The sequence below is a fragment of the Lepidochelys olivacea genome (assembly GCF_965140295.1).
Source record: "Lepidochelys olivacea isolate rLepOli2 genome assembly, chromosome: 16".
NCBI classification, from domain to species: domain Eukaryota; kingdom Metazoa; phylum Chordata; order Testudines; family Cheloniidae; genus Lepidochelys; species Lepidochelys olivacea.
Genome location: NC_140426.1, coordinates 26640001 through 26659449, shown reverse-complemented (window position 1 = coordinate 26659449; position 19449 = coordinate 26640001). Strand labels below are relative to the sequence as shown.

The window sequence follows — 19449 nt, the reverse complement described above, 5'->3', positions numbered from 1 at the left end:
TGATGGTTAGCAGAAATAGTCTCTGAAACTTGACAATCAATAGCTGGCGCTCCTCTGACTACCCATTTCGCTGGCTTCTGCTTACATTAATAGATTTTTAAAACTGACGCTTACTTACAAAGTCTTATTAGTTTCTATCAATGGCAGTAGCCTACGCTGCCTTCGGAGCCTGAGAAGGCCTGAGACTAGTTGCAAACTTTCGGACTCCAAACCAAGTGGAGTCCAAACTCCACGTGCCCTGCAGCATTTACTTTGTCCAGTGGAGCCAAGGCAACAGGCTCCAGTGGAGATCTGCAAAGTGGTGCTAAGATCAGCAAATCGCCTTTGTGCATTTTGATGCTAGGTAATAATGGAGGGGCAAATCCCAGTCCTGTGCTATGCCCGAGTGAATGGGTTTGGTGTTGGGCGTCCCACACAGTCCTGCTCCAGGCATGTCTCTTGCCATCACAACGCAGAACCTTGCTGCTTTAGAAGCATGCAGGGCCCTCAGCAGCTGTGCAGCTTCAGAGAACAAGGACAGGGAAACGAGAACCTGAAGAGTCTTTCTACAGTTTTCCTTAATTTAGAAAGTTTTCAGAGCAAAATGGGGACACAGACAAAGGCTAGTTCTGACTCATCTTTGCTAATCAGAAATGGAGGGGTGAGAAGTTTGTTGCGTCCCTACACTAGTAGCTGTACCTGGTCCTAAGCACCAACATTTACTGCCCAGATAAACGTGCCCATTCTAAAGAGACAATGTGCAGTTGGGCTGGGGGAAGGGGAATCAAGAAACAGAGGGATTTAGAACCTGATTCCCTTTGGTGCTATTTATGATGTAATGTGGTTTTCTGAGTCTTGGATTTCTTCTGGTGTACCCAAAGTCAACTAAGAATTACTACACATTATAGAGTTGGGTGTCTTTTTTTAGACTAGGTTCCTACTTAAATCTACCATAAAGCACCTGAAAATGCCACAGTTTTGATGAAGTGAGCTGTAGCTCACGAAAGCTTATGCTCAAATAAATTGGTTAGTCTCTAAGGTGCCACAAGTCCTCCTTTTTTTTTTTTGCGAATACAGACTAACACGGCTGTTACTCTGAAACAGTTTTACTGGAGACTTGTAAACTAAATTTCAAATCGTGTCTTAATTATAAAGCTAAAGGTTGATCCAGAGGTTATGTCACTAATAATGCCAATTCTGGAGCCTGCAATCATTAATACTTAACACATTAACCTCAGGCATTGCTCCTTTAAATTTATAATGACTTGAAATATTGATAAGCAAAGCTGATTGGAACTAGAGGGAGTTGGCATCTCAGCCTTCAGTAGTAAGAGACAGACTTGCTGTAAAATTTAGAAACTATTGTTACACTTACTTTCCTGAGAGCCAAGTCCCAACCTTTCCCAAAATACAGGGGCCAGCCTTGCTGAGAGAAGATTCTGGCACTCTACCAAATGTACATGCCATAAAAAAATGCAAAGTATTACTTTTCTTTTTAAAATGGCTGGTGCAGTAAAGAATAAATGAAAGCTCTGTGTAACAGTGTGTCCATGACTGGAAAGTTATTGCAGGAGAACAGTCTCAAGCGGTTAGACACAGTCTGGCTCATATAGGAAGCAAAGTCCTGGCACAGCAGAGGTGTTTGTTTCTGAGGCAGGAGACACTGTTTCTGGTGCACTATTTTATTGCAGTGACGTTGCTGATAGACCAACTGACTGAAAGAAGGGAATTGTTTTGCCTAAAACACTTTGGTGCAATGCAGCAATAATTGTCACTGTACTGTGATTGAAAAATTGTATTCTGATTGAGTTAGAGAAGAGACTCCTTAAAGGCTTCAACTAATCAGAGAAAATCTGATCCATAAAAATAATTATATATTTGTCAATAAACTGGCCCTTCACTGAATTAACATTAAGTTTTAATGAATGTATAGCTGAGAATGAGAGATGAACCATCTAAGGATCTAACTGGCACGCACAGATTGTATATGATGTAATGCTGAATAGCTGGTTACATGTATTCACTGTATTTATTCATTTTACTGCATCCTAAAGGAAGCCAGGCCCTTCATAGGCCCAAAAGAAAGTCATGAGTCCTGCCCCAGAGAGCTTGCAATCACATTTCCCCGTCTATCTGCCACCTTTTTCCATGTATGTTTCAGAGACATTAATTTTTATGTTCACAAAGGAGGACACTGGGCAAGGGCTACTGGATTGCCCTGGAGAATTTTCGAATGCATCTTCCACTGTAGCTGAGACAAGAGAGAAAAGGCACAGACGGGCGAGTGGGTGGGCAGATACCCAGAAGAGCCAGGCCCTGCATCGATAGAGAGTCATCTGCCTTTTCCCACTAATTCCCACATCCCCATAGCCAGGACTCTTGCGCATCAGCAAAGCAACAGTATCCATCTAGATAGACCTACACATTAGAGCCAGCAGACACTGACCAGAGCCAGGGGTGCTCTGAACTCGCTACTTCCTGAACCTATGCAAATGTTACCCCTTACCCTCTGTGAAACATGTCTACTTTCAAAGGAAAGGAGCAGTACCCTATGGAAGGTGTATCTGGTCAAAACCATGAGTGATCACTGGGGTAGACATGTCTACTTAAACAACGAGGAGTCCAGTGGCACCTTAAAGACTAACGGATTTATTTGGCATCTGAAGAAGTGGATTTTTTTGCCCACAAAAGCTTATGCCCAAATAAATCAGTTAGTCTTTAAGGTGCCACCGGACTCCTTGTTGTTTTTGTGGATACAGACTAACACGGCTACCCCTCTGATACATGTCTACTTAGTGTCGTATTCTCAAATCTTAAGAGGGCTCAGCCCTGCCAGGCAAGGGATGGCGCTGGCAGGTCATGGCAATGCTGACGACATGAGCCTTGTCTTACCTGTGATACTGTGATGCTGCATTTCTTTGCCAGCTCCTCTTTGGCTTCTTCACTGGGGTAGGGATTACTGAGGTGGGAGTAAAAATACTCGTTCAAGATTTCTGTGGCTTGTTTACTGAAGTTACGTCTTTTCCGTCTGAAATAAGGAAAGAAACCCATTGCTGGTACAGATGTTAACAGAAGTCCACAAGAGGCTCTGTTCAGGATAAAACCTCCTTTACTTCCTACCTACATACCAGTCTGTAGGCAACACACTTATCACTCAGCTGAGCACTGTATCTCACTGGCATCTTACAATCCACACACTGGCCCTGCCTCTTGCCCCACTCACATCAAGGGGAGTTTTGCCATTAACTTCCATGGCATCATGATCTGACCCAAGTTATTCTCGGCACCCATGCGCAAAAGTTTATAATCACTGCGGTTACATGTCGATTCTCAGACATTAACTATACTTAAAATGGCCAAGGAAGGCATTCAGCCTTTGCTCAGTATCATGTCACTACGCTGTCTCTGTTTGCAGTACTTCATCCTTAGCTGGGCATGCCTTGTTTGGGGCACTCCAGTACCATGGCAATGAGTGCAGTGGGGAAAAAATAATAAAACAAAAATCAAAACCTGGCTAGAGACAGACAGATGGGCAGTGCCGAGCCTGCTGGGCAGCACCAGTCTCACATGCAGGAACTAACCTGCTTCTCCAGGAAGTTACAGATCTGAAATTGGATGCTACTGGCCTGTAATTAACTGCTCTTCTCTCACCATTTAACCACAAGAACATTAGGGCCCCTCCATGGGCACGCTGTGAGGAGCAAGGTTCAAAGGGGGCACGGAAGTGCGTGGCTGGTGCCTCTACGCCCCACAGCGCACCATCCAGCAGAGCTCCCTGGCTGGCTTCTGGTGCTCCCTGGCTGGCTTCTGGTGCTCCCCCGGGGGAGGGGGGGAGGGGGGGTGAGGTGAGCAGGCAGGGGAGCAGTACATTGGACTGGCCTTTTCCCCCTCCATTAGAAGCCCTGTGCTCCCTTCCCAGTGTACGGGTCAAGCTGTGGAACAGAGGAATCCAACCCCCACCATTTGCACGGCTTCAGGCTTTTCCTTCCACCCAGTGCAATGTTTTTTCTCAGCACACTTTTTGGAAAGGACCCATTGAACATTTTCTTCAAAGTACTGTTCCCCTGAGAGCTGCTTGCAGTCTGAATGCCAGTGCCTCGGGCCAGTATGCAGCTCAGTCCCATCTGCGCGGCTCTGTTACTCCCTCCAGCAGGCCCTGGCACAGGCAGACTCTCCCCAGAGCTGTGTTTATCTCATTACTGGGTTTCCGCTCATTTGGCCTTGTTTACCTTCCTTCCTTGTAAAGAAATCACTTTCAAATGTGCATCTGCAAGCTTTACCTGGCTCCAGACATTTCCCCAACTGTTTGTAATTACCCTAATTTGCCACACCTGCCAGTGACCTTCTCATTAGTGAAATTATTTCATTCTTGTTTAGCTCCTAACAGCTTTCAGGTGTAAGGTGCAACGTACTAGCTACAGGGAGGCATTGCTAGGATTCTGCTCAGTACTTTGGGCTCCGAGGGTTTTGCTCAGTTTCCTCTTATATACCATACATCTCAGGGAACCTAATTGCCATAGGTTCCTGTAATCTGCATTAGTGCAGCTCTCCAGGAAGGAATGACACCTGTGGTCACTAATGCAGCCTGCTCTGTGGTTCAAAAGAAATCTAATTGTTTCCATAAACCTCTTGTAATTTCAGACTGTCTATTTCTGCTGTTGCACCATCGTGTGGAGAAAGCTGGCACTCAAGATCAGCAGGCATTGCATTGCTCAGCTCCTCTGTCCATCCTCACCCTCTCTCAAGTACCCACTGTCCTCCTGCGCCCAGATGTTGTTCCCTGAAGTACTTGGGATGTCTCCATGGAGAGACAGGCAGATGCACCGTCCTACCCCTTGCACATGCTGGGAGTTATCAAGCTCTCCCTTGGATTTCCTCACCGTTACTGAGCAAAGAAAGAGTTCCCCAGGCCTGGGAAAGACCCAGAGAGCTTTAGAAGTGCCCTGTCTGCTGGGAGCAGTGCTGTGCTCCGGAGACCCCACCAGACTGCTACACGCTGGTTCTGACTAACTTTGCTGGTGGAAGTTCAGAGCCTGAGTCTGTCATCCTTTCGCGTAGTAAAGTCCAAAGGACACCCCAGTGGGAGCAAGGTCAGCAGAATCCGGCCCTCTGTAAACATCATCAACCAGGCACCTCTAGTCAATAAGGACACAGACCCTAACCCGGGCTCGGCCTTAGCCTGTGTGCAGAGGTTGTGAGATCATTAACTCCTCAGTTACCAAATTTCAATATTTTGCAAGACACGTTTCTAAAAAAAACACCCACGTTGCGCCATGGCTACCTTCCCCTGGAACTGTTCAGATATCTGCCAGGATGCCCGTCACAGCCCTTACCTGGATCCTGTACAGCTCTGCAATGTGTTCTGGCAGATGAACTGAAATGAAGTATTTAACCCTTACCTAAACATGTTAAGCTTTCTGCAGGGAACCTCCCCTTCCCAAAGCAGCCAAGGAGTGGATGAACAGCACTGAGTGGCCTCCCCAGGGCATGGCCCGGGGTGACTCAACACACATCTGGGAGCACGTCAGCCAACACTGCCCGAATGAAATGAAAGCAGCAGCAAAACTATCCTCTCACATACCTGGCGTCAAGGAACCTTGATCTCAGAATCATTACTGCTTCACAAGTGCTTTGTTTGAGCTGCATCTGGATGGAGCTGAATTTTCGATGGATGATGCCCACCATCCTTTCGATCTCCTTGGGAGAAATGGGACGTGTCCGACTCTGTTCTCGGAGAAGGTTCATCACGTGTGTGGTGAATTCGTTACATGCCTGTGAAGGACAGAGCAGCTCAGAGATGGTTTTGTGCTGTCACACAGGAACATAACCACTGACCTCACTGCTGCGTGAAGCCACCGAGCATTTCCTGTGTCGGGGGCCTACTACACCCCACCCGGTGCTCTGCACTGCGGGCTATGCGGTGGCAGGGAATTGTGAGGAGCCTGCAGTAGCTACTCTCATCCACCTCACAATGGGAGGCAATGCAACCAGGAAAAGAGGCCAGGCAGCCACAGAATGACCTCTCCTAATTTCAGAAACCTAGATACTATGCCACTCCCACCCCCCTTTCTCCACCCATGTGCTCTTAACCATCTATTTCCCTCAGTATTCTCGGGTTCATCCGGCAGAGACCTCCAGGGTCCTGCACTAGAGCCTGGCCCGTCGTTCCCTTGTCAGGGAGCAGAGCCGTCCTCTGAACAGCAATAATACAATGGATGCATATTTGTGAATGAACGTTTGAGTCTCTTTTCTTTTTACAGTGCCGGGGAGTAAACAAGCTATGATTATGCTATGGCTCTTTTTACATTTAAAGAGAAATCAATCTTAAAGACAGGGTCCGTGTATTTTTCTAGGAGGGGCAGAAGGGCCCTGAAGTAGAAGGGAGTGCTCAGGTTATAGCATATAAATAGCAACAGGCATGAGGATAATAGCTGGGACTCCATTGTTGCAGAGCAGAGTTAATAACTTAAATGTGGGGGAGGACCCCCCCACCCCCATATCTTTGAAGCCCGCCTGTTACCAGGACTTCCCTTTTAGGAATGCACTTCACCACTCTCACATAGCAAGTAATTGTTTAACCAGCTGTGGCAGATTATGATATTTAAATCTCTTTGATTTTACCTAGAGCAAACCTTTTAAAAGGCATAATTTCACAGAAGCCATATGCCATACATCTGCAGGGCTCTCTGGGCCCTGGCCTCCACAGTATGGCCTGAACCACTGATGAGAGAAGGTACTGGAAGTTTTGCATTAGCATTCCCTTCTGCCTCCACAGATTAAGTAGGGAGGAGGATAGTGCAAACTAAACTTCTTGGACTGCCTCATCCAGAGACTTTTCCTGAGCTGGATGTTGCTATGAACAAGCAGTGGTGTGCTGGCATGCTGGTTGCTCCGTAAGCAGAGGCTGGGGGCTGTCACAAACTATGCTGATTTATCTGTCTTTCCTCTTGTTCAAAAACAAAACCCAGCACTGTTCTCTGCTTGAGGGAACGAAGTTACAACTACAGAACTAATCTCTTCCTAGGGAACCAGAGTGGAACTCTAGCACATTCCATGTACAAACCCGTCATTGTCCTAACCTGGCCGTAGAAAAACAGGGACCCAGGACTGTGCCAGTTGAGAGCTTCATTTTTTAGGCATGCAAAAAATAAAGGGATGTCTGCTCCTGTGAAAGACTTCACACCAAGGAGGAGGTCTCAGAGGGCTTTAGGCACCTTTGCAGGTGTGCATTTTGATTATACAAGCAAGGCAGATGTAGAAAAGCAAAGCTGAGCTGGAATCACTGCCAAATATGGCCAAAGGATTTCACTCTCGTGTACCCAACATACCGGGCTATGACTATGACACTCAGCACTCACTAAATCAGGCACAGGAAACTGCAAAAGTCTTGCTCAGGCTATCCATGTAACTCCCACTGGAGTCCTAGCTTCGCTTTTATTTGAAAGCTGGGGTTAAGAATCACTTTATGGTTTGTTTCGCATCTAGATTTTCAATGACTAATCTGAATTTCAGGAGCCCACACAAGGGAAAGAGTTAAAAGTGAAAAGTTTATGCATCTAAAAACTCATAATTTCCTATAACATTTGCTGAATGTCTCACAACTTATTAAGTGAAGCCATCTATGAATGCAAATGCTGATTAGCAATTTGGCAATAGCCCAACATTTGCAGAATTCACATAGCTTTTCTTTAAACCAGTAGTTCATACATGATTAATTAGAACATCTCATTTATGTAGTGTGCACTTTAGCTCATTACTCTAAGTAAAATTCGTTAAGTATTTACATTTAGATAATTAAAATCTGGGTACACCCTTAAGAAAGATGCATACACTTCAGGCAAAGTGATTTTTTTTCTTTACACTACTGAAAGTAAATTACAGGCTAATTTACATCCTTGCTGCACGGCTTTCGAGGCAGCAGTGTGACAAGACTCAGCTCCTTGCCTTGAAGGGGCGCAGGACTCACTCAGTGCACAGTGCAGTGACAGCTCTTGGGCCGGGCTGAATCTCCCTGACGATGGCTTGGCAGCACCATTCCTGAGTCAGGGTCACATTCCCGCTCCGTCCAAGTGTGGAGCTCCATTGGCACGGCTGGAGCAAGGGAAGGGGAGCCAGTTATCAGGGAGCTGCATTTTCATTCCCAGCTCCCAGGCTCTAGTGAGGCTTCCTCGGTTTGGAGTTTTATATTTGAGCAAATCTGAGCTTCGTTTTTCATTTGCACATTTTTCCTTCCCTTTGGTTTATTTTTATGGCCTGAAACAATGAAATAGCAGGGTCCACAGTGGTTTGCCAGCTCCCTTCCTCTGGCCACCAGGGCCAGACCTGTACCTCGGCTGGGAGTGGCAATGGATCCTCCTGCTGCCGGGGAGAAGGGGACTGGGAAGTGCTCCTCTCCTCTCTCTGGGTCACTGGCAGTTGTTCCCCTTGTGAACTGGGCTGGAGACATCCCAGGGGAATGAAATATTTCCACTCATCAGGAGGGAAGATGGACAAGGACATGTTTCCTCCCGCTGCACAGGCCAGGCCGCGAGCCTCCTCTCTCCATTGGGGCAGGACAGGGAGACAGTAGCAGCGGATTCCCTGCCTGCCGGCAAGGCTGCCAAGCACGTCTGGTCTGATTCTAGTGGAGGAGTTGATCCTGAAACCCCTGTTTAACCACACACACAAAGTATCGCTGGTGGCCAAACCTGGCAAGCCAGGGCTCCGCCCACAAGTAGGTGGCACAATCAAACAGGGGACACGTGGCCTTGGTAGCTTTGATATTTCCAGCCTGAAACAAACCGCAGACCCCAGTTCTCACTGTTCTCAGTCCTTCTCCTCCAGCTCTGCCATGAGTCCCTGCTATGACATGGCACATGGTCACTACCTGGGAGTACAGGCATGTGCCTGGCCCTGCTTAGGTCTATTGGTTTTGCTAATGAAAATTAAGGCTTCTTGGAAACTGGACTGGAAATTTAGTTCTGCGCCAGGCGACGCGGGCTCATATTTTGTAAACTTGGGCACCTGCACATGTCTGACTCAGGTGTGGTGTTCACTTCCTGCCAGCATCACCCTGGGCAGAACTGATCATGCAAAGCCACTAAGTCCTGATCCTAACAGTCCCACCATAAAACCCACTTCTAAGGGCCCAATCCTGCAAACATTTAGAGCTGGATCCCAGGGAATCTTTACAACTGACATCCCTGGCCTCTGGATTTGAGCCCTTACTGCCACATGTAGCATCTCCAGCAATGAGCAGACTCAGCCTTCACTGGCGCTCCTCAGGGGAATGAGCATCCACCTCTGGGTGAGAGTCTGGAAGGGTCGGTTCTGCCTTTGCATTTCACCGGTTGGTTCCCCAGCAGGAGTAACAGTACAGATGTTTCAGAAAAAACATTTTTACCCGTCTGTTATTCAAGATGCTTTCGTTCATCGGGTAAATCACACACGTTGATAAGTAACGTATGTACCGAAATGCAGCATCTCTTTTCCTGAGACAAGAGGGGGGCTCTGGTTTCCCTGAAAAATACTTGGCACTGAGACAATGTCATGGGCACAATACTCGCCACCTAATTGCATCATTATTCACAGGATTTGGTGTGTTTTTTCCAAAGCCTTGTATCAACGGAAATGGTTGCAGTGAAAATATTTACAGGCATTTTTCCCCCATAAAAATACTTCTGCCCCAAAATGGTGTTAAGCTGCCCTCCAGAAGGGTCAGATAATTCACCCTCTTCACCACATCTGGACATCTCAGAATGAGGCTGCTAAGGGGCGGCAGGCAGTGAGATCAGAACACACACAAACGTTCTGTTTAAAAGCTGCAGTGAACGTCCTGCTTTCAGGAGACGAGACCCGTCCCGTGCTGGGGAAAGGCTCGCTGCTTTGGAGCTACAGGGAGGGCCTGATTCCAATTTCCCTGTCACTAGCGTGCACCAATTAACCACTGGGGAGTTACTCCAGCATCCCAGGATGGAAATAAGATCAGACGAATGTGCCACATGGTGTTCTCTCACATTTAGCTACAACATCCAAGCTACTTGAGCGCCTTCTTGCTACTATTTTTCAGGCCTCTTGGTGCCCTGAACATTACTAATAAGGTCAGGTTGTAAGGGCTGTCCTCGTTAACCTGCTCAGAAACCCTACAGAAGCAGAGAATGCATCAGCATGCCTTAATGCTTAACCAAGAGTTCTTGGATGTGCGCAAGGACAAGAGAGAGACCGGCTTAGTTCAGCAGCTGGACAGCCATTCCCCAAACAATATTCTGCACCCAGGCAAGTTCTCACCACACTCAGTGGCACTTGTCTGGAGCCCAGGCTTCACCCTGATTTGGGGTGAATTCAGAAGACATCTGTGATCTCGGAAAGCAGGTTCCCAGCTGCTCGGGGAGGCTTGGGACCCTTACAATACTTTTGCCTACAGCAAAAATGTATTTCAGTGTAATTATAGAAGATAGCTTTCAATATGTCATCTCTATTATAGTGGCTGTAAATTATGGAGAGAATTGCCTGCATTCAGCCACTTCTCCTGCCACAAGGCAAGCAGGGGCTGCTCCTGGCGTGACACACTTTTCTTTTTTTTTTTTTTTCTTCTTTTTAAAGTGCATTCCCCTAACTGGCAACAAATGTCAGAATCAAACTCTGCACCCAGGAGCAGAGACCAAGGTGCCGGTTGTGCAGACATTTCCCAGACCGAGACTCCCCGGACGGTTCACAGGCAATGAGACATGGCGACACGGACTGAGCTGTTTATGGAGCAGGCCTGCTCATTCCTCGTGCCTGAATCACGCAGTGGGAGCTGTGTGCGGGAGTGGTTCTGCTTCCCCTTTATCTGTAGGGCAGTAAGAACCTTTCAGAAACTTGCAGCCAGTGGGGACAGGGAAGCAGTCCTGGGTGCCTCTCGGATGTGGAGACCAGCCCCGTTCCAAAGGCAATCAGGTAGCAGACAGGTTGTTGCCAGGTTTGGGAAATTATTATATTTCTGGAGAGCAGACATTGCTGGAGTCAGGCTCAATGGGGGAAAAGATACAAGTTTCCGAACAGCTCTGCCTCTCTCTCCCAGCAGCACCCGTGCAGCCATGGGATTCATTTCAGCCTCTCCCCCTGGGATTTTAGAAGGGGCTTTCATTCACTGCTGGGGTGGCTGTTTGTTAATTTGATGAGCATTGCTACCTATGCAGAATAAAGGGATGTATTCGTCCGAGCGTCGCTGCCCAGCACAGTGTGGGGAAGGGTTTGGGGACTTGCACAGGTTGTTTCTTTATGGAGAAAAAGGACCTTTGAGCAAAGTCACTGTCAGTCGCTCACTGAATCCTCCGCCACTGTAACGATATAGTGAAGCATTGCTGGCCACAGACAGGACTAATGGCCAGTGTGTGAACAGCCCTGGCCTTGAGCCACAGCAACAAAGGTTCTGTCCACATTTCCAGCAGAATGCGGCCTGCACTGCGCCGGCTGGGGAAAGCATCCAACCCACCTCTCAAAATGCCTCCTCAGCTGTCCACATGACACAACTCCCTCCGCACCACCCAGCTTCCTCTCTGCTCCCCGACATATGCTGCTGATCCGAGACCTCCGGGAGCCTCTCAGAGGGGGTCTGGCTGCATCTTAGATGCCAGAGCTTGTGAGATTTGAATGATCTCAACTCAGCCACAATCGGTGTCAAGCCAAGAGGCTTCCAGACATACTGGGCCTTTCAGCAACTGTTTGGTTGTAAGAGCTGCGGCCTCACGGAGAGACCCAGGGAAGGGAAAGGGGCCGATGGGCAGGCTGAGGGACTATTAGAAGGCTGGGAAAGAGGGACTCTGGGTTATTGCTGCCCCTGCAGATGTACCGATTGGCGGCGGGGAGGCAGGAATCTGTTAGAGACAAAGAAACCCAGAATGTTGAATAGGAGTGTGTGCAGCTCTGGAGCAAGAACCGGCAAGGAGCAAGGTCGTCTGGTCACAGTGCTCAGGGCAGCAGGCAGTGCGCACACAGAGCAGCAGGACCAGCTGTGCTGTCTGCCCATTGCCTGCTGCTCCTACCTGAAGGTCCCACCACTGTCCAACATGGCAGATCATGGCATTTCAGCCAGTTGGCATGGAAGTCAGCCACAGACACTGCCAGACGGTGGCCCTTACTGTCAATACCTTTCAGGGAGACTCCATTAACCTCTTCCATGTTTTCTTATTAGTTAATGACCTTCATAAAACAGGAAATTAAACTATCCCAAGAGCCTCTGTGGGAGTAAAATGCAAGGTCTGAACATCCTAAAACCAAGGACCCCAGCTTGGAGACCAAGCAAGCTCCCCTCCCATGGTTAAACCCCAGCAGAGCAGACTGGGGGAACTTGCCAAGCCACAGCAGAGCAGCTAAGAACGGTCACATTGGGTGAGACCAAAGGTCCATTGAGCTCAATATCCTGTCTTCTGACAGTGGCCAGTGCCAGGTGCCCCAGAGGGAATGAACAGAACAGGAATCATCTAGTGATCCATCCCCTGTCGCCCGTTTCCAGCTTCTGGCAAAAGAACAGAGCCTGAGCCGCGCTGTGATTTCCTTTGCTGTTGTGCTTTCAAGTGGGATTTTTACTGCCGTCTTACGGTCTTGGTTGTGGTTTCCTTTGTTGAGACGAACGCTTCACAGTCGTGTGCTGGGTGAGCCCAGAATTTCCCCACCTTCCGCTCAGGAAACCACCAGCTGATTAGGTTTGTTGAGCTCATTAGGTTCAGGGTTTATAAGCTTTACTAGGACCTCTCTGGGAGGAAAAAATGAAGCCATTATGGCTGAGGCTGGCAACAGCCAGGGGTCTCACACCCTTTGCTTCTCCTTCCCTCTTCTTCCAGCTCCTGAGATGCAAAGTTGTACAGTAAAGAAATACAAAGGAGAATAACTCTCCCTGATGGCTCTGCAGGCTATTATCAGGGCACAGCTCCTGCCATGCTGGATTCACAGGGGCAGGGAAGCCATACTGCTCTGCACAAGAGCAGAATGTAGTTTTTTAAAGGTTCTCCCAGTGTCCATGAAACCCACAAGAGCAGCATGTCATTAGCTCCCAGAGAACAACCCGCAGCCCTGAATATCTGCAGAGTATTACTGAAATCATGTAAAAATACTGAGAGTAAATGTCAACCTTAAAAGGTTTCACCATCAACTTAATTTGCATATTTCTTCTTATTATGAATAATAAATTATCATCTTAAATGTATATAGTGTATTTCATCCTGAATAATCCTGAAGTGCTTTATATCATTGACATCGCCATAGTTTACAGAGAGAAAGATCTAGATCACCAAACCCTCTGAAACTTCAGGCAGAATTTAGGGAGGCAGCATATATTTGCCCAGGACACTCAAGCTAATGCTCTAAATCTTGCAAACAATGCCATGGGATCTCCAGTACCCACAAGTGGTCAGGACCTCTAGAAGACGCTGCCTCCAGCAGCACTGGCCGCCAGCACCGTACTAAAGTCTTGGATTCACTGCCAGCTCAGAGGAAGATCGATACCTATTAACTCCCCAACACCATCTCCTGTTTCTCAGCCACCTCTCAGCCAAGTACTAGCCTAGGCCTGACCTTACTTAGCGTGTGAGATCTGATAACCGCTCCAAGTGCTATGGCTCCCAGCCATCATGTGCATTTTGGCTCACCGAAGCATTGATTTTACTAGGGTTCATTACAGGCTTACAGAGTGGCACTATTTAACATTCCCCCTTGTCCTAAGGGTACGTCTAAACGGGGACAAAAGCCCTGTGGCATAGCTGCAGCTGGCCCAGGTCAGTTGACTCAGGCTCACAGGGCTCAGGCTTAGGAGCTAAAAATTACTGTGCAGAGTTTTGGGCTCAGACTGGACTCGGAGATCTGGGACCCTCCCCCCACGCAGGGTCCTAGCTTGCTCCAGCCAGAGCCTGAGTCAGCTGACCCAGGCCTGCTGCAGGTTTGTTATCCCTGTGTAGACACACCCTCAGAGTCCTCTAACCGGACAGTTTCTAGAATTGGGGGGGACTACTGGTTCGGGCTGTTTTCGGTGTGTACACAGAAAGCTCACTCCCAACTAACAGTGGGGAAGAACAGATAAGAACCAGGCATGCCAGCCAGCCTGGTCATTGCCACCGAGCTCCGCCCATAACATCAGCCCTTTCATTGACTGCCCAGCTCTTTAAACAGAGAGGAAGAGAGAGAGAGAGAGAGAGAGAGAGAGAGAGAGAGATGTAATTTTTAAGCCCTACAGAGAAACAGGAACCGGTTAGCAGAGGTGCAGAGACAAGTGGCAGCAGGTACACATAGGGCTGCGAGAGTGATGTCTGACCTGTTCATATTTCTCCAACTCTGTGTGATAGATTTGTCTGATCTGGGTCAATTTGGCTCTGTAATCTGAGTGTTCGATAGAGTTATCTGAGGACCCTCCAGAGGCTGCTGCGGCTGCGGCTGCGGCTGCCGATCCCCCACCTTTCTCAGGACCTGAAACCCCTTCTGCCAGAAGCATATTGTCCAGTCTCATTAGTTGGGGATCGGGAGGGTCTTCCTCCTGGGCTCCTCGGATGCTCAAACCTTTGGGTAAAAAAGAGAGAGACAGACAGAGAAACCACAGTGAGTATTTCCCATTCCCTGGCAAGCTCCTGCCTGCAGCCAGCCCCACTCCTGGGGGCGAGCTGGACCTGTCATTGTAATACTTTACAAAACCATTCTCTGCTGGGAGAGACATTGACCCCCCCACCCCAGGCGTGAGGGTCGATAACGGCTCTGTCCCCATCACCATGATGGCCTAAGAGGTCCAAGCCTCCCCCACCCCTATGGAAAAGTCGTATAGAATTTAGCAGAGATAAAACCAATAAGGCTCTATAGAAATTACTCTGAAAACCCACTGAATTTAACAGAGGATGAGAGACTTGTCACAGAACTTTTCAAATACCCCATAGATTTTTTTAACTCTTTATTTTAAATATGACAGGAATATACTCATACATGATGTTTTCCTTTATTTTTCAGTAACATACCTAAATCTAAGCACTACTTATTTAGTAATATCACACGGATAGAAAACCATATGGGAGGAGTAAGTTTGTGGTATTTATTTGTCTGAGGTTCGTGGTGTTCTTGCAGAGACTTGCTTGGCAGAAATCTATCCCTGCTACAGAATTCGAAGGGTTAACTTGAAGTGTCTGCAGAAGGGGTTGCATTCTCGTCCGAACTTTCCCACAAGAGTAAATCGGTGCCCTACCTCCCACTGGTGTCAACCAAATATACCTAAGAGGGAGCCATCCTCCAAAGGTGAGCAAGCTCCTGGAATGCACCCAACACCCTCGTGGAAGGTTTATGCATTACACGGGCAGCGGCGGGGATAGGAGCAAGGGCCAGGTAACAGAAGTGCCTCTTCGTGGAAAGCTGAGGTTGATGGGACTCCAGCACGCCCTCCTGCACACAGACCTGCCGTGTTCCCATGCAGAACACTATACCACTCTGGAGCTCACATGCAGATTTAAACACTAAATATAAAGAGGAAAGAATTATGCCTTCCCTTACCACCCAGGCATTTAACTGCAGCCAGGGTGCTGGGGTGCTACACATGTGTTTGAAAGTGCCGGCATTGTTACAGTATGTTGGTGGAAACAACACTTTAGACCTAATTTCTCTTTCAAAAGGAGACTGTCCAAAGTGGTGCTCGGTCAGCAATCTCACCTGAGCGCTGCAGACCAAGGCTGACAATTTGTAGGTTCAATCAGGGCCTGCAGGCCCTCTGCCAAGATGTTATCAACAATACTGAAAACAAAGTTTAGAAATAATTACACTAGTGTAAAAATCACTAGAGTCACTGCTTCTCGAACCAGCACTTCCACTGAAGATGTAACACAGCCAGTGATCTCCCGGCCCAATTAACCTCTTTACATCGGTTTAAAACCCGGTGTTCACACAGTAGCTAGACAGGATCCCAGTGGGAAGGAAGTTGGCACCTCGCATGTTTGCATTCTGATTCTGCCGCCTGCGCCTGTTCTCAGTTACACCCAGCGGTGCACGCTCTGCGTAGAGCGCAGCGTACATGACAGTAACAGCCCGAAGCTGCCAAGCATTCCCTGAGCACCAGCAACGCTGTTTCCTATTCTAGCCTCAATGCATGCCACCCTCTTTTAGAAACAGATTTGATTCCTTGATGTCCTGAACTCCACACATTGCATGACACGACCCCTCATTGGCCAACCTTCCAGGCACAAGAAGACACAGCTCTAATTTCACTCTAAGACACACGTTTTAAACCTGTCACCTTCATTTAAAAATATAATTCCATATAATTTAATTGGGATAATAAAAATGTCTCGTTGTCATTTTAAATTATTTCTGTTGCCTGTTCGGAGGTTGAACAAGGTTTGAAAATATAATGTATTATCATCATCCGCTCATTGACTGAGCACAAAAGTTAGCACCAAGAACCGTGTGGGTCAAAGAACACTGAAACAGCAGTCCAGACAGCTTTGCCTCTTTATTCTGGAGTTCACGGACATCAAAGTTACCAGTTCAGCCTCGCTCAAGCCAATACACCTGCTTAGCTCATGAAAGTTTCTTAGAATTAAGATTTGGCAGGCTTTGTGTGTGTGTGTGTGTGTGTCAGCAAAAGAAAGTGCAAGCAGTCAAAGAGACTAGAGGAAAGAAGAATAGAGAGAAACTAATTTTCCTTGGATATTTTCTTTCTGATTCGTACAAAGAATTTTTTCCCTACTGAGGTGACTGTCCTTTCTGTTGTCTTTTTCCTCTTCCCCTTCCAGCCTGGCTTTTAATGTTTTTGAACAGCATTCTGGTTTTCTAACCCTCTCCCATTTACATTTTCAATTGTTTCCTTCTAACTATCCATTTCTATTGTTATTTCTTTGTTCTTTGTCTCCTGTCAGTTTCTTTTCCTGTACTTTCCCCCAGCGGCTGTTGAGTCTTATGGCCTATGATGGTCTTTATTCACCGTCAGAGATTTCAGTAGTGGTTTCACTCATCTCCCCTGACAGTTACACACACAGGACCAAATTATCCACTCAGGTAAATGGGCCCCACTCCTCTGGCTTTCTGGTCCTTGTACTTTGGCGTATGGGCCAAAGAGTAAAAATTGCTGCACAAAATGGGTGTGTGTTTCTAGACTGAGACTAACACAATTACTGAGCTTCCCGGTACCAACATGCCTAAGAGGAGACAATGCTCCCTGGTTTTAAATAAATACAAAAGGAGACAGCTGGAAGGAGGGTTAAAGGAGTCAATGGAAGAAAGAGAGGCCCCCCAGCACAAGAGGAAGGAATACAGCAGCAGATGCTGAAAATGACCAAGCTGCCAGAGTCTGCAGCTCACAGTCCTAATATACTGTTATAACGCAGGTAACACTGGGAGTGGCAAATTGTTTTCCTCCTAGTGGGAAGTAATATGACTAATTCCAAAGCAGAGATACATCCAGCCCAGAGAGTGGATGTCTTACAACGCACAAAGAAATGGGAGCGAAAGGGAGGTAACATACCACGATCTAGCATTTATTTTGCAACTGACTGAGTTCCATCGTTCATGTGAATGGCAAAGCCATGAGTTAATTAACTAACTCCTACAAGAGTTAACCTTGTGTGTGGGGATAAATGTGTTAATCCTCCCTAGTTACTTTATGAATTATATGCCTCAAATCAACACATAATAAATAGGAGATTGTTTTCCTTTAAGGGGAAAAAGTAGGGAAATCTTTGTATTCTGTGTAACCACACTGTTTAGGAACATTGGAGTTACAAACCATCCAATCAGTCCCCTGTCACATATGTAAGAGAATCTGATAAGAAAGATCCAGAACACTTCCTGGATTCTTTAGTGGGGAGAAAACACTTCTCTTTATCCACAGGGCATACCTTTGTTCCCACCTAGCATCTGCCTTTATAAATTACTCTCCATTTGCATCCAGTGATAATATATGTATTTTCTGACATATAAGCTCAGACTCTGGGGCTATTGTTTCCCTTTTTTATTCCTCAGTATATCAAACTATGAGTTTATTACTGTTTAGCTCACTGACCTTTCAATGCATGGTGGAATTAAGGTACAGAGCAGACTACAAAGAACACAGTAATACATCACTTCCAGAACAACTACAGATGTACTAATGGCACAGGAAGTGTGAGGTCTCAGCCAGACAGAAATAACCTAGCCGTGCACTGAACAAAAGGCGAATACTTTCACCTTAATATGGGATCTAGAATGGTGCATTTTTAAAGCACTCTGCAGGTCCCCTTTATATAAAATCACAGAACTGTCGAGCTCGAAGGGAACTCAAGTCCCCAAGTAAACCTAGACCATCCCCAACAGGTGTTTGTCCAGCCTGGTCTTAAAAACCTCCAATGACGGGGATTCCACAACCTCCTTTGGAAGCTGGTTCCAGAGCTGAACTCCCCCTAGAGTTAGAGAGTTTTTCCTAATAGTGAACCTCTCTCTCCCTTGCTCTTTGTCCTACCCTCAGTGGACATGAAGAGCACCAAACACATTAAGAGCTATTTGAGAGAGGATGAAGACTGTTATCAGCCCCCTCTCGTCTTCTTTTCTCAAGACTAAACATGCCCAGTTTTTAACGTTTCTTCATAGGTCAGATTGTCTAAACCCTCCATCATTTTGGTTGCTCTCCTCTGGACTCCCTCCAGTTTGTCCACATCTGTCCTAACATGTGGTGCCCAGAAGTGCACACGCCAGCAGAGGCCTCAGCAGGTCCAAGTAGAGTAGGACAATGACCTCCCGTGTCTAACGCTCCTGTTATGTAATATGCTCAGTAATATCTTCTTATGCACACATGGGTCTGTATAAAGTTTAAAAATCTGGTATCCTTGGTGACATTAGAGCATTATAAGGTTAACAAAAAGCATGTTTGCTACTGATTTTAATCTGCTTATAACCACAACATTCATTTCTGTATCTCCACCATTTTAGACAAATCACATAAACAGACACTAAAATGTTGTTTAACAATGAACTTGGCTTTGTTATAAGACCACAGTTTTAGCCTATCTTTCAGGAAATCCTAATTAGCTGTCTTTCTACATGCTGTGCACCTGCCCCCACAGATAATAGACGAGAGCATCTGCATAGACTGCTGCATTCAGAGGCCAATAAATAAATTGCAGGTCAAAATTATTACAAAGCTTTCTTCGAATAAACCCATCTTCTTCACAATAGAAAGCTGCAGATATGAAAAGTACCTAAAGCCCACTCAAATGGTATGATTACAGGGGCCGTTTGAGTTTAATAATCTGACTCTAATTCAGGCATTTTCAACAGCTCATTAAGGGTTCATTAATATATGGGCAAGCTTTTGAATTATAAATAAGCAGATTAGAAACCTGCAGTGTCTGAATTGTACAGTACTACCCTGACTAACTGAATAATATTGCCAACACAATGAAGGCTTGACCCTTGGGACTGGCCTTCACCTCATGATTCCTCCATCTTCTTTATTTATTCATTCCCTCGTTCCGTGGGGGAAGAAGGGTCTCTCCTGAAGTTCTAGGTGCTTTGATG

General features: G+C 46.8%; 1 protein-coding gene across 8 annotated transcripts in view; it reads right to left on the bottom strand.

Annotated features, from left to right (window-relative positions):
- The window catches only part of PBX3 (PBX homeobox 3), a 168542-nt gene that overhangs the window by 17839 nt on the left and 131254 nt on the right, over positions 1–19449 (bottom strand). For all 8 annotated transcript variants that reach the window (XM_084649717.1, XM_084649715.1, XM_084649716.1 and 5 more), the window contains 3 exons: positions 14246–14487; positions 5561–5751; positions 2872–3007 (listed from right to left, as the gene is read on the bottom strand). In XM_084649717.1, the coding sequence (XP_084505843.1) occupies positions 2872–3007; positions 5561–5751; positions 14246–14487 (569 nt within the window). The remainder of the gene's footprint in view (positions 1–2871; positions 3008–5560; positions 5752–14245; positions 14488–19449) is intronic.